The 15,745-nt window shown below is 43.8% G+C and overlaps 1 protein-coding gene across 1 annotated transcript; it reads left to right on the plus strand.

Moving 5' to 3' along the window:
* The first annotated feature begins 11,818 nt into the window (after positions 1-11,818).
* Positions 11,819-13,151, plus strand: LOC127162508 (NAD(P)(+)--arginine ADP-ribosyltransferase 2-like). The gene is made up of 3 exons (XM_051105290.1): positions 11,819-11,897; positions 12,074-12,178; positions 12,250-13,151. The coding sequence occupies exons 2-3, from the start codon at positions 12,128-12,130 to the stop codon at positions 12,988-12,990; spliced, it is 792 nt and encodes a 263-aa protein (XP_050961247.1). The 5' UTR covers positions 11,819-11,897; positions 12,074-12,127; the 3' UTR covers positions 12,991-13,151.
* Positions 13,152-15,745: the final 2,594 nt, after the last annotated feature.

A 15,745-nucleotide genomic window follows, 5' to 3' on the forward strand; every position in this document is an offset into this window, starting at 1 on the left:
TATCACAGATGTCCTGAACACTCATCGATCACGTAGGCAGGAGACCCCTCCCAATCTCCTGTGACATGGCAGCTTGACCCTGTGAGAAGATAGAACTCATTCAGATGAATTCTGTAGTTCCACTCATTCAGTCGGCCTGCGATTCACTGAACGAGCCGTATAAGAGCAACTCTGCAATGGATACTAATATCCAAAACATAGTGAAAACACTCTAATTGCAAGGTAACAAGGTTGGCAGTTTAAGACATTAACTTGTAAGCACAAAACACAAGCTACATCTTGTTTCAATATAAATAAGACTTTATTGTATAAATCTAAAGACATATAAACGTCCCAGGTTATGTATGTAACCCTGGTTCCCTGAGAAGGGAATGAGACACTGTGTCCTCTAGAGGTCGCTTTGGGGAACGTCTCCTACGTGACCCGTGTCTGAAGCCTATATACAAAAAACTACATACTACTGGCCGGCGACAGCCTATGACGTCACTGCCGGCGCGACTCGTCACTGCAGGCGCATCATACCAGCGCGACCATATAGTACAAAAGGGCGCTGGTCGAACACATCTTCCGCTTCTTCGTCTGAAGCTCGTGTCCGAAGCATGGCCACGAGTCTAGAGAACGCAGTGTCTCGTTCCCTTCTCAGGGAACCAGGGTTACATACGTAAACTGAGACATTCCCTTTCGAGGGAACTTCGAACTGCGTCCTCTAGAGGTCGCTTTGGGGAATGGTTATACCCATGCTGCCATGCTGAGGGGAGTGCGAGCCAGACACCAAAGGCGAGCACTAAGTACCAGCTCCACCCAAGTAGAGGGAGCTGCCCCAAAAGACGTCCAGGCGGCTGTCAGTGACTTAATCCCTTCGGCCAAAGGCCTGAGCTGCATACCCGAGAACTTACCTGTAAGGACCAGGCTAGAGATGCCTGACCGTAGGGCACAGCTCAGACTTGGAATCAGAAAAGAAATTCCTTTAAGGGATATAGCCTATAGTCTAGGACAGTAGCCTAGAACTCGGCTCGTCAACAGGGGGTTTACCTACTGATTTGCGTGACCTCGCTCGAGGAGCTGGTCGGGCAGGTCATCGGCACCCCGTTCAGAGGTATTGATAAGATACATAAGTCAAGTGTGGCCCAAGGTTCCGGGGCCGAACATTTCGAGAAAGGGTACAGAATTTTAGAAAGAACACAAGAAGCTAGTGTGCGTTCTTACCACAACGTGGATTTTAGAATGTGCCCAGCTATCCTGGACACTGAAATACCGTTCACAAAAAAAGAGGCTCTAGGAAGCAGAGAACACAAATCCCAAATAAGGGAGGTTTTAAGCTCTCAGGGAGCAGAATCATGTGCAAAGTGGCCCTTCTGTAAGAGGGGAGCACTGCAAAGCTCAATACTGAGTAGCCTGAATGGGATGCCCCACTTCTCTCCATATAGAGAAGTACCTATGAGCTCCAATTAGGAGTGACATGCTCACAGAAGACCCTCAATGAGGGGAGCATTGCCAAGCTCATGCAATGTCAGGAGAGACATCTCAGGGACAGAGAAAAAGGCCTAAAGACCTAGGCTGCTGTCTATGGAGCTTCCAGGAGACCAAGGCCTATAAGACCCTAATGGGTCAGTGCAGCCGCTGCAGTCAAGGAGGCGAAAGGCGAAACACATCAGGCGGCAGCAAGCGGACAATTTATCCAATGAGATTGTAACAAAACCTCAGTCCTAATAACCAAGGTGAGCATTTAGCAGCCGCAGGGTAGATACCTCACCAATACTGGGGAGGACCAGTTCGTTCTGCCCAAGAATGGTGTGCTTAAATGACCTTACTTAGTGAGGGAAGCACTGCCACGCTCATCTCCTGACAGGAGAGATACAAGGGCAGAAACTAAGTCAAGTGACCTAGGCTGCTAATTCTATGAAGCTCCAGGAGGCCAGAGGCCTTTAATACCCAAATGGGGTAGTACAACTTCTGTACACACTGTGACAGAAGCAGAGACACATTGGGCGGCAGCAGGCAGCCGACTTATCCAATGTGACAGCAATGGAATGCACAGCAGCTGTAGGGTAGGTACCTAACCTACTATAGAGAGGACCTACCCCTTGCAGCTTGCTTTAATGACCCTGCATTAGCGAGGGGAGCACAGCCCTGCTTATCGCATGTCAGGAGAGACATCACAAGGGTAGAGAAGAGGTCTAATGACCTAGGTTGCTGATCCTATGAAGCTCCAGGAAGCAAAGGCCTCAAGTACCCAAATAGGGTAGTGCATCTTCCATACACACATAATGTGATGGGAGGAGGAATACATCGGGCGGCAGCAAGCGGCAGATTTATCCGATGAGGTCGTCATGGAGCGTCAGCAGCCATAGGGAAGGAACCTAATCCCCAAGAGGGCGAGGAACTACCCACTCTACCAAAGGATAGTGTGCTCCAAAAAACCCCGTCTCAGCGAGGTGAGCACTACTGTATCCTGGGATGAGCATCCAGAAGGAGGTATAGAACAAAATCCAGCATCGAGGGGGAGTCGAATCATTCTTAGAGAAATTAGTTCAAATCAACTAAAGTGCTCTAGTACCTTCAGCCTGTAGCTGAGGTGAGCACCAAGGCTAGCCCTCCATGGAGGGGAGCCTAACCAGGGCAACCAACAATGGCTAGAAAGAGGCATCGCCATGCCCTGCCAAAGAGGGGCATTAGCTATTATCAACCCAAGTAGTCTGTGCTTTCTTTCTCAAAAGAAAGTGTGGGCCCTGTTCTAGCCAACCATCAGGTGTGCACGAACAGAATGGGCCTAATCATGCCTGGCAGGCTGCAGCTCCTCAGAGCCAGCACTAAAAAGGGGTTTCCACAGAAACGCCTTAAAGCATGAGAATTGGGTGAATAGCTCTGCAATGTTTCTTCTTACTTTTGGGAAGCCCCTCAGGGCGAGGCATGAAAAGAGTGCGATGAATCCAGAAGAGAGCTTACCTAGAGAAAGGACAAAACAAGTCCTAGAGGTAAGAAAAAGTGAGCAGAAAGCATGTCAAACTGAAGGTTACCTGAATGGAGATTGACAAGCCCTGGGGTTGCAGAATTGTAGCAGGGACCCGATGAACAAGGAACTATCTCGTAGTACCTAGTGGTTCGGCTGCAGAATAAGGAAAGCCTTCCAAATCCGATCCAGGATGGAGACATCAACAGCAGCCAGGAGTCCTGTCATCGATGGAAAACCTATCCTGAAATATATAATGAACACAGAACCCAACCGAAAATACTGTAACACAAGTCTAAGCGGCTAATAACAAATACCAGGTCTAGTGAGATAAAAGATCATACTCACAACTATAGCTCCCGAGCACGATTCATCCACGGACATACTAGAAAGGCTAGTCTGAAGACTGAGTCCGGAGCATCAGTTAGGCTGTTCTATACATAATAGAACATAACCCTGCACATCAATGTCAATGCACTAGAAGGGGACCAGCTGAGACAAACACACAGAAAGTGTGCAGTCTACTTACAACCCTAGCAGGGGAGACAGCACTGTCTGGATAAAAGTTCAAGAGACCACTACTTAAAAAACCCTAGAAAGGGGAGAAATCACTGAGCTATCAGCAGCTAGTCCCGCATAGCCAGTTCGAAGAACCCGATAAACCCTCCTAAACACAACCCAGACCACCAGAGAGGCCCATCTACTTATAGTGGAGAAGGCGCTATCTAGGCGAGGGCTAAAGGAAACCGCTACTTCAAAGATCCTAGAAAGGAGAGCAGTCATTGAGCTGGCACATAGATATCCTCGGATACCGATGTGTGTAGGAAGGGCTATCAGGTAGAAGTTAAATGAAACCACCTGGACTACAGAAAGGAAGCTGTCCACCTAAATTCCAAAGAGGGGCAACAGTATTGCTGGGTAGGGCTCAGGAGACCGCTAACTAAAAACCCTAGGAAGGGCAGCAATCACCAAACTAGCACATGGCTATCCTCAGATAGCTGGCTTTAGGAAAGGGGACATGTAACCGCCAACACATTTCCAGCCGTGGGCTGTTTAAATATGAACCCGAAAGGGTAGACAGCACCATCTCGGCAGGCTCCAGGAAGATGCTATTAAGGACACCAAGGAAGGGTCTTAGTAAGCACATAGCTACCCTCAGATAGCTATGCTTCTAGGAAGGGGCAAATTAACACACAGCTAGCCTCAGATAGCTGCCCTTAAGTAAGTCTGTCCCACCATAAACATGGCTGAACTATAACCACCCTCAGATGGCCATGCTCAGGAGGTGTCCATAAACCAGAGTTTTGGCACAAAATTAACACCGCAACCGCAACGTGCAGCATATATTCGGGAGTTAAACGCTCCGTCCACGCACTAGATTCCCCCCGGGAACCAGGCGAGAACGGAGCCGCCGCCGCGAATACGTCATTAATGCCGTGACTGGCGAACGCACTCATGCAAATTCGGATATTACAACTCAGGTAAAGAGTTGAAGACTCACCTCCATCCTTTTGTGAATGCATCGCTATGAGCACATCCAGTTCCCTTGAGAGCTGGACGCGCTGCTCTCAACCACACACGCACACAGCTCACGAGCTTGTGAAAGCAGGTATGAGAGCATGCCTGTCTCTCGCAAGAAACAAGCATTGAATGCGACAATCGCATTCAACTCCCTGGAGGACTGATAATCGTTTACTCCTACCATACATACACAGCTCGTGTAGTTCCGTATAGAAAGCTGCGGGTATCAGAGCACGGGTATCAGAGCATGCTTGTCTCTCGTGTTTCCCGAGTCAGGTTACAACTGTCGTACCCGAGTCAAGTCAAGTTGCAGCTGTGTTTCCTGAGTCAAGTCAAGTTGCAGCTGTGTTACCCAAGTCAAGTTACGGCTGTTGTTTCAGAGTCAAGTCAAGTCAAAGCTGTTGTTCCCGAGTCAAACAAAGTTACAGCTGTCGTTCCTGAGTCAAGCAAAGTCAAAGCTGTCATTCCTGAACCATGTCAAGTCACTGTTGATTTTTCACGAGTCAAGTCACTGCTGATCTCCACGAGCCAAGTCAAGTCACTGCTGATCTTCACGAGCCAAGTCAAGTCACTTCTGATCTCCATGAACCAAGTCAAGTCACCGCTGGTCTTCACGAGCCAGGTCAAGTCACCGCTGGTCTTCACGAGCCAGGTCAAGTCACAGCTGCTCTTCACGAGCCAAGGCAAGTCACAGCCATGAGCCAGGTCAGGTCTCAGCTGTTCCTCACGAGCCAGGTCAAGTTACTACTGTTGTTCCAGAGTCAAGTCATGTCTCGGCTGGTCGCCCAGAATCAAGTCACGTCTCAGGTGGTCGCCCAGAGTCAAGTCACGTCTCAGCTGGTCGCCCACAGCCACGTCATGCCATGACTGCCAGTGTGATGGCGGTCACTATTCTGAGTATGTGCACTGCACACTACGCTCCAGAGGACTCGTCTGATCACACATCTGCTCCAGAGGTCTCGTCTGTTCTCAAGTCTGCTCCAGAGGTCTCGTCTGTTTGCAAGTCTGCTCCAAAGGTCTCGTATGTTCGGAAGTCTGCACCAGAGATCTCGTCTGTTCGCAAGTCTGCTCCAGAGGTCTCGTTTGTTCACAAGTCTGCACAAGTCTCCCCTGCGCCGCCTGCTCCGCCCTGGTGGGCTCCAGCACTGCCTGCTCCGCCCTGGTGGGCTCCTGCTCCGCCCTGGTGGGCTCTAGCTCTGCCTGCTCCACCCTGGTGGGCTTCTGCTCTGCCGATCCTCCCTCTATCCCCAGGTCATATACATGGACCTGGCCCTCCAACCCTCGCCCTGTCTCACCCCCGCCCCACCGCTCCCCTGGACTGTTGGTCCGTTGGAGCGTCGGGGGGCTATGTCATGAATCTGGTCGGTGACCCTTGGTCTGCTTACCACCAGATGTCGCTCTCGCTCTGTCTAATCACACAGACTGCTGCACTGCACCCCTGGCTACTTCTCCCATTACCCATTGCGTTGATTGCGCCAACACCTGTGGCCAATCAAAAGCGCTATTTAAGCCCTGGACTTTCCCTCTGTATCTCACCAAGTATTGTGGAGTTGTATTGTGGAGAACTACGTACTTTGCGCTTAGCGCTCTCGTAGTGCTAGCAACCTTTTCATAGTCGTCCCTGAGTTTCCTAGTTTCTGAGTTTCCTAGTTCCTGTGTTTCCTAGTTCCTGAGTTCCCCTGTTCCCAGGTTCCCTTAGTTTAACTTTCTCACCTGGCCATCTCGTTTCGTCTGTCTTGCCGTCTGCCTCTTGAACTTCTCGCTCGTTGTATGGATTTTCCCTCTTCTTCGCTCTATGGATTATGTTCGCCGCTGATCGACCCACGCCTGCTTCACGGACTATTCTTGTGTCTCCCCCCAAATACCTGTTTGCTACTCTGCCTGACTCTGCCTGTTCGACCATGTCTTTGTCTCGCCCTATGAATAAAGCTTTGCGTTTGGATCCGCTCGCCTCTCGTCTCCCTCTCCACGTTACAATAATACATTTTACAAAAAACTGAATGATAGAAACGTTTCGAGAAAGCAAGCTCAGGCATACCAAACACAAATATAAACCCTTTAAGCCAGTGGTTTTCAAACCGGTCCTGGAAGCACCCCCGCCCTGCACATTTTATATGTCTCCCTTATCAGACACCCCCAATTCATGATGTGCAACCTCTACTAACAAGCCAATGAACTGAATCAGGTGTGTTAGATGAGGGAGACACACAAAATGTGCAGGGCAGGGGTGCTTCCAGGACCAGTTTGAAAACTACTGCTTTAAGCTATTTAATAGTTATTAAAAGGACATACAGAATGAGTCATTAGGATATGATAGACAAATGTGTGGGTTACATACATGATAGGGAGTTATGCAGTGGACTAAAATTTAATTATAAGTCCTTTTAAACATAATTTTTGGTGCATCTACATTTGTAAAGGACAGTCTTTGTGCCGTTATGTAAACGCGAGGATGTATTCTGTGAAGAAAGGTCGAAAAGTGTAGAAAGAGTCTGGTCTTTGTCCTGGGTGGGGGAACCCACCCAACAAAATCTCTACTAATGATTTTCCTCATGTGATGGTCATGATGTACTGTGTCTTTGACCATTAATCTTGGTTACTTGCCCCAAATTTGACAATCTCCTTCCTGATTTGAAATAATCAATAAGTGTTCTTTTGTTGCAAGTAGGGATGCAAAAAGGTGGAAAATTTTCCAGCAAATTTTGGAAACATTCCAGGAATTTTGTAAACTTTACAGGATTTTTGGGAATCTTCTGGGATTTTTTGGAAACTTTCCAGAAATGTACCATAAAATTTTTTGGTTCAAAGCTGTGAAGGAGGTGGTTGGTTAGGGTCACTTCTATGGAGACAATATAGAGCCGAATATACTTGCAAGATAAAATAAAATTTAGCAAAAGAAAAAGTATTGAGCAAAAAAAAAAAAAAAAAAAAAAAAAAAAAAAAAAAAAAAAAAATGCAAAAAAAAAAAAAAAATTGCAAAAGGAAAATTAAGTATTGAGAGATAAAAGTTTTGCAAACAAACAAATAACAATAAAACAGAGCAAAAATAAACAATAAGGCTTAAGGTCTTTCAGTTTTTTGTATCTCTGTAACAAATTTTTTAGCAGATTTTGCAACACATAAATTTCCTTTGGAGTATTTGTGTCACGCTGGCATTGTGTGTGGGGAAAGACGAGGAGAAGCGAGGAAGTCCAGCACCTAGAGTTTTATTAAATAATCCACAGTGAACAGGAATGGACAGGAAACAGCGGGGAACAGCAACCACAGCGTAAACTGACGGAATATCAAATGTCAAATCAAAACAGTCCAAAGGGTCTGACAATTTGCAGCTTTTAATGTAGTCATGAACTTCTCTTCATCAGCTCCACGTACAATCGAATAAGTGTCCAAGATGAACACCTCAATGCATTTTCAACCCTAACAAACATTGTGGACCGGGATATCGAAAATGCTAGAAGTGCAGTTTGGAGTCAAAAATCATCATCACAAAAGAGCATCTTCAGAAACTAGTAAGTATGCAGCTGTCTGTTCCATGTATTGCCCAGCATCTTGGTGTCTCAAGGAGGATTATTAAGCATCTTCTCAATGAGTATGGCATTTCTGTTAAAGACACATACACAAAGATCACGGATGAGGAGCTTGACAACCTTGTTAGTTTAAGATCAAAGTCCGAAACTGCAGCCCGTAGCGAACAGCCTCCGACTCTGTTCCAACAACAGCCTCCTTGTCAGACGGCAGCACGCCAGTTTTAAGTAACTCCCCAAACAGCTCCTCCTTGATTACCTGTTTACTCGCGTCTCTCGAAATATTAATGTGAAAGAAACCTGCAATCTCAATTAAAAAAAATTTTCTGCATCGATCAAACACTTCCAGCGAAGGACATAATGCGAACGAAGTTAGATCAAAAAATCCATATTGCACTACACATACTATTCCTTCCTCATCAAAAAGTAAAACAGCCAGGCAAACAATAAATGTGAAATGCAAAAGAACTTAAAGCACGTACCTCAAACAGCTGTCAGGCAACAAAGTACACACGCTTAATTTAAAAAGCTCAAAAATAATGAATGAATAAACGAACGACCCTCCACTACCACTTATTGTTCCGGCTCGTACGCAATTCACAAGGGCTGAAGCACGGACGAGCCCCCAATTTCTGTTACGGTCTGAATATGTCCAGGGAGGACCGCAACAGAAATAAATGGTTGGTGGTGATTGACAGCATGACGGCAGAGAGAAACACCGTCTCCAAGCCCAGAAAGACTACAATAAACCCCCCAAACAACTACGGTCACTCCAGCAAAAGAGAAGTTTTTAAAGTTTTAAAACAAAGAAATAACAAAAGGGTTTTGACTTCAGAAAGGGGCAGGACCAAAATAACAAACATAACAAAACTACCTTTTATAAATCAACTGCCTATGCTTCAAAGAAAAGAAAATACAGCAGATTAAACTAACTCTCTAACATAACCAGAAGAAAATAAGTTGTAGAAAACAAAATGGCACCCACCTTCCTACTGAACCCAAATTCATAAATTAGTACACTATTTACAATGAGCAACTCAAATTCAATTTTCATATATATATATACACATATATATATACACACACACACACACACATACATACATACATAAACACCAGCAGTTCTCAGTCCTGGTCCTGGAGGTCCACTGCTTTGCACATTTTCCACTTATTTAACACACCTGATTAAGATCATCAGTTTGTTAGCTTAGTTCATGGATCTCTCTTCAAATGAGCTGTGTGTTAAATAAAGGAGGCATGCAAAATATGTAATAATATCCTAATATCAATCCTATAAGAAATTATATAATTGAATCAGTATTGTAAAAGTTAATCAACCATCACTCTTTGTATTGTAACAAGGTGTAATGAGTCCACTGAAGGTGAGTTGAAGAGAACCCAAGTGCAGCCATTATTTAATCCCAAGAATGAGCTTGACCTGACCTGACCTGACCAGACCTGACCTGACAAGAACACAGAGATGATTAAACCAAACAGCAGGTTCCAGGACAACATTAAAGCCAGACAGAGAGACAATAGGACATGAGGGCTTAAATACACAAGACTAAACAATTTAACAAGGTAATGAAGGGGTGGAGCTAATCAATGGCCATGGAAACACACAAAGGTAACTATAGCAACAAACTAGTGAGCTAGAGAGACAGGGCAAACAGACACAAGGGCGTCGCTAGGGCTAATAATTCAGGGCTCGAGCCCCGCAAGATTTTTCTCTAGCCCTGGATGTTTTTGTATCGCAATATGATTTCCGAGGAATTCACGGAATTTGTCAAAGTTCATTACACTTCAATCAAATCGCGATATGGATTAGTATGCGTAAATATAAGCCGCAAAATACCATTTAAATATGAATCCTGCATGTTCTGCATGTCTCTTTATGAATGAATGGTGCAGACGCACGCACGATTTCCTTTACTACACACATATTGAAGTGCGTGCACGACACTCGTGATTTCAGCGTCTGCCATAAAAAATGCATGAACAACATCTCCAGAACTGCTCTGAGAGTACTTCGTGAGCATTTTACTGTTTCATTTGAGTAAAACTAGAGTCATATACTCACAGAAATTTAAAGGTATTCACGGAAACCCGTCAAAATCATTCAGTAGAATGTACGTACCTACAGTACTACAGCTGTATGAAAAAATAATAAAACTTTGTTACACAATATTTATTCCATCTTTTAAATTTTAATAGTACATCCCCTTTATGTGCCAAAAATAAAATTTCATTTTCATTAATTAAAAGATAAACTAATATTTTATGCCTTTATTTGATAACCAGAAAAATTTAAATACACAACACACTATATCATAAGGCTGTTGTAGAAATAAATAAAGTTGTTTTATGCATTCAAATAAATAGACATGCTAAAACAAATTTGGTAACAATAAAATATAAGTTGAGAAAAAATAAAACATTTCATAGGGCCTTAAACATAACTTAACCTTTGATAAATTGATGTTAAATTTTAAAAGTTTAAAAGTTTCATAGTTTGAATTAATTAAAATTAGAAGGATCCAGGTTCACTCACCTGTGTCTAACAAAATCTTACACAAGTATGATGTGAGCTCCCATCCGCCACCACAAGCCCCTGATGTTTTGGCACCAGCCCCGGATGTTTTCAAATCCTAGAAACCCCCCTGAACAGACACAATGAGGCTAAAACCCTATTCGCACAGGATTAGTATTACCTGGTAACCTCCAGTAATCTGTAATAATTGAGTGCGAATTCCCCCGCAAATGACCTACCATATTTTGCAGAACACCGAGGTCCTGTGATAATATTAGTCCCGTGCGAATCAGCGTATCTGTGATTTGGTGGGTTGTATATCATTGTTTCAAGTTTTATTGTTTCCTGTGCACCTTTTTTCCATCTTTCGCAAAGAATGGAGACTGCGTTGGAGTGTTTTGATTATGTCTTAAGTATTTTGAATGCTGGGTCATATCGCTATACAGTACACCATACAACTATACAATTTGCAGAAAGACAAGAATGATTAGATGGATCATTCTTAGCAATACACTTCATGACATGCACTATAATTCAAATGCTTCTTGTTCTTGAATCCCTGGCCTGGTCTACATTCAAATGTAACACTTAGCTCCTTGTGCCGCAGAATCCTACTACTACTGTATAAGTGAAGATTAAAAAGATAAAAGATTAGATATTTCAATTTGGCAACAGTGACTCCACAGAGCATCTGTTAAACAGTATATATGAAGCTCACTGTATTCATTTGGTACTCTCTATTGATGTCTTTCATGTATTATACAAATTAACCTAACGAACACTCTTATCTTGTACAGCAGTTCAACCAGAACTGTTTAATTTACATTTCTAGTGCCTTTAATCTTCTTCACACTTCTGTCAAAGTCTGCAACCCAAAAATCTTAAAAATTAAAGTCTAAAAATTGTGTTGTTAAAAAAAATAAAAATAAAAAATATATTACCAATAATACCAATATTACACCTTTCAAAAGAGCCTAAGATCATATCTGTTGTCAAAGAGGTTCAAGAAAACTGCATCATATTTTTTAACTTGTGCAAAAAGGGACGTACTTGAGAAAGCGGTAACAAGGAGATCTAGTGGTTTCTTTTAATTTATATAGAAAGTTTACTTTATATTTTACAATTTTGTGCTACTGTTACCTGATTACAGAACAAGAACCATGAGGAACTGTACTGGCTCTTGTAAGTACACGTCATTTCTAATCACACATAACATCTGAGAACACATGCGCACACACATTATATCCAGTATAAAAAGCCAACTTTCCCATCTCTAAGTTTGAGATCATCATTGTCATCTGTCTGCGAGTAACTGTCTTTTCTTACATTCCTCTCTTGCCATTGCTTCTGAAAAATAACAAACAATTCTCAGGTAAATTTAGAGGTGAAGTGAACAAGCATCAGCATACTTCACAGATGCATATTGCATATTTGACACTATTTTGATACCCAACAGCAGTTTCACAAATTTAAAAAGAAATTGGTGAACACAGTTTTACAAATCCAGATATTCCTAGTGCAGTGACTGTGTTTCTTGTTGTCTTTCAGGATCTGCGCTTCACTAGATCTGTGAGATCATTTGAGGGATTTGACTGACTCAAGATGCTGCAGATGATTGAAGCTCTTCTTCTCATTTCAGCTGCCATAGGACAGGTAAGCTTGTGCTCTAGTAGGAGTATTGTAGTCTCAAATACTGATGACTGATGATTATAATGTTGATTCAGGTACACAGTGCTACTACCGCAGAACCGATACTTCCATTGGATATGGCACTGAGTTCTGTTGATGATCAATATGACGGCTGTACAGACAAAATGGCAAAACTGGTGACGACAAAACTTCTGGAGACAGAACTCAGCAGCTCTACAGAATTTAATACGGCTTGGCAAAAAAGCAAAGGCAAGGAACCAAAGGAGGCACTTACAAAGAATCATATGATTGCCATTTATGTGTACACTGATTCAATCTATAAAAGTCTGAATGAGGCTGACCGTCATGATAGAGAAAAATATATAGACAAGACATACAAATGGTATTCACTTCACTTCTTGTTAACAGAAGCGATACAGATTCTGAAAAAAACACAGAAGTCATGCTATTCAACTTACCGTAGTGTACATCGTGAATTTGATAAGAATGTTCTGAACAAAGAGGTTCGTTTTGGCTCATTTACATCCTCGTCTCTTAATAAGAAGGTAGCTGAAATGTATTCAGATAAGTCTTGCTTTGAAGTCAACACTTGTTACGGTGCTGATATTACAAATTATTCTAGGATTCCTGATGAGGAAGAGGTGCTGATTCCTCCATATGAAAAGTTTAAAGTCACTGCAGTCAAGACAAAAAGTGTTCAGAAAATGCTCTGGTGTGACACAGTGTTTGTGTTGAAAAGCACTGGAATAATAAGCAATCTGAACTGTGCTCTGTTCAAGGAACCAACCAACAGTGTAAATGTTGTGGCTGGTTAAGCTTCTAAAATGTTCCTTCATTGATGCAGTGTAAAAAAAAAACTTCATACTGCAATGAAGATTTCAGTTTATCTCTAGAATTGAATGTTTTTTCTTTTCTCTTTGTATTTTTAAAAACACATAACATGACTCGTACACTGTAAATTAATGATAAAATACTGGCAAATGTTACTGTTAGATGTAGAGTTCTTTACTGTAATCTACTTCATGTGCAAAAATAAAACTTGAGTTAACTCATTTTGTTTGGGGAAACTGACTGCCTTAAATTGGTCACCTGCCATTTAAGCTTATAAACTAATATTTATAATGTGCTAGTAATGAGCATATTATTGCTTTGCTGTTTTCTTTCTTTCTTTCTTTTTTGATTTTACTTTAAACTACTGACAACATAGTTGTCAATGTATTATTGTTTTTCTACAGTTTGCTTGTTGTTAACTTACAGTAATTTACACTTTATTACTCTTACAATACATAAGGATGTCCTTTTATCTTACACCTTCATCCCTTTTATCCCGCTGATTCTGTTGCCCATCATCAACGTGCCCTTCGAGCACATCGGGATGGACCTGGTAGGGCCGCTGCCGAAGTCTGCCCGGGGACATGAACACATCCTGGTGATTGCCACCTGGTATCCCAAGGCAGTTCCCCTCCGAAAAGCCACAGCCAAAGCCATCGCCCAGGAGCTGTTCTTGCAGTTTAGCGGAGTCGGCATATCACCGGAGATCCTGACCGATCAAGGTACCGCCTTCATGTCCCGGCTAATGGCTGACCATGTGGTTGTATCCCGTGGTTTTAGACGTCAACCCCCACCTCTCGGCTGCCCAGAAGGGGGAGCTACAACACCTGATCGGTCAGTTCTCCGATGTGGTCTCTCCCCTTCCCGGTGGACGAACGTCCTCCAGCATGACATCCGGACGCCACCAGGAGTCGTCGTCCGGCAGCGGCCATACCGGGTCCCTGAGGTTTGTCGGCAGGCTATTGAGGATGAGGTACAACAAATGCTGAAGTTAGGGGTGATTGAACCATCGCGCAGCCCGTGGTCCAGCCCAATCGTGATGGTCCCCAAACTGGACGGCACCCTGCGTTTATGCAATGACTTCCGGCGCCTCAACGAGGTATCAGAATTCGACGGCTACCCCATGCCTCGGGTAGACGAGCTGCTAGACCGTTTGGGGAGGGCCCGGTATATCTCAACTCTGGACCTAACGAAAGGCTATTGGCAGGTACCTCTCTCTGAAACCGCTAAACCTAAAACTGCCTTTTCTACCTTTAGTGGCCACTGGCAGTACCGGACCCTACCCAGCTACGTTTCAAAGGATGATGGACATCATCCTCCGGCCTCACCAGTCCTACGCCGCCGCCTACCTGGACGATGTCGTCATCCACTCCGAGGCATGGGAGGACCACCTGGACCATCTGTGGAGGTTGGACTTACCGCCAACCCTCGAAAGTGTCACCTGGTGCTCCACAAGGCGAAGTACCTAGGTTTTCAGGTCGGACGAGGACTTATCTGCCCCCAGAAAAAAGGTGGAAGTCGTGAGGACCGCACCAAGGCCAGAGACGAAAACCCAGATACGAGCGTTCATAGGGTTGGCGGGTTATTATCGCTGCTTCAACCCTAACTTCTCCTCTTTAGCCGCCCCTCTGACAGATCTGACCAGCAAGGGACAGCCCGAGAACGTACAGTGGACACCAGCAGCAGAGGACGCATTCCAGCGGATAAAGACGGCCCTTACCACGGAACCAGTCCTCCGAGCTCCAGACTTCAACTGTCCCTTCCTGCTGCAGATGGATACCTCCAACACAGGCCTGGGAGCTGTCCTGTCCCAGGTCCAGGAGGGTGAGGAGCATCCGATTCTGTACATCAGCAGAAAGCTGGTCCCAGCCGAGAGAAACTACGCCACCGTGGAGAAAGAGGCTCTGGCCATCAAGTGGGCAGTCCTGGAGCTGCGGTATTACCTTCTCGGCCGGAAGTTTACCCTGGTCACTGACCATGCTCCTCTTCAGTGGATGGCCCGCTCCCAGAATAACAACGCCAGAGTGACCAGGTGGTTCCTCGCGCTCCAGGACTTCCACTTTGAAGTACGACATGGGGCCGACATGAAGTACGACCTCCCAAAAATGATGCACTTTTCAACAATGCCAAAATATATGTGTATGATGGGGTTTTTCTACACCACATTTCCTCCAGCATGGGTAGGAGTTTCTCATTTGTAATTCCTTAATTCTTGGTGTGATAAAAAAAAGAGTCAAACTTTTCCAACAAAACTCATGCCACATTCTTGAGCTCGTTGAGGTATGTGAGATAGCACATATTTTATTCCACTGATCAGGTAACAAGGAAATACCTCTTTTTCCCATTTAAATCGTATATATATTCTATTGAATGATTCCTCAAATTACTTTTCCCTTTACATAATTTAGATACTTGTACCTTTCTTATATGCCTGTATAACAACCTGCACAGTCTGATTAATCTCATAGTTTTTTTATTTCTTTCAAATAATATTGACGAACCTGTAGATACCTAAATAGGTCATGATTTACCAGACCAAACTTATCTTTTAAAGCTTGAAAGCTCTCCATATTACCATTGTTTATAATTGTAAAGAGTGCAGAAATTCCTAAGTAAATCCATTGTGTAAACCTATGATCTATTGTCCCTTGTTTGAAATCTGGGTTGTACGCCACCCCGTTCAAATTCTGAATTTGTTTCTCCAAGTGGAGTTCCTTTGCCATTTTAAACCAAATTTTC

The sequence above is a fragment of the Labeo rohita genome, unplaced genomic scaffold, assembly GCF_022985175.1.
Source record: "Labeo rohita strain BAU-BD-2019 unplaced genomic scaffold, IGBB_LRoh.1.0 scaffold_955, whole genome shotgun sequence".
Classification (NCBI taxonomy): domain Eukaryota; kingdom Metazoa; phylum Chordata; class Actinopteri; order Cypriniformes; family Cyprinidae; genus Labeo; species Labeo rohita.

Excerpts from the sequence above, each read along its gene's own strand:
- LOC127162508 (XM_051105290.1), top strand. The coding sequence starts at position 12,128 with ATGCTGCAGATGATTGAAGCTCTTCTTCTCATTTCAGCTGCCATAGGA. Across the intron at positions 12,179-12,249 it reads TTTCAGCTGCCATAGGACAG|GTACACAGTGCTACTACCGC; the intron begins GTAAGCTTGTGC and ends ATGTTGATTCAG.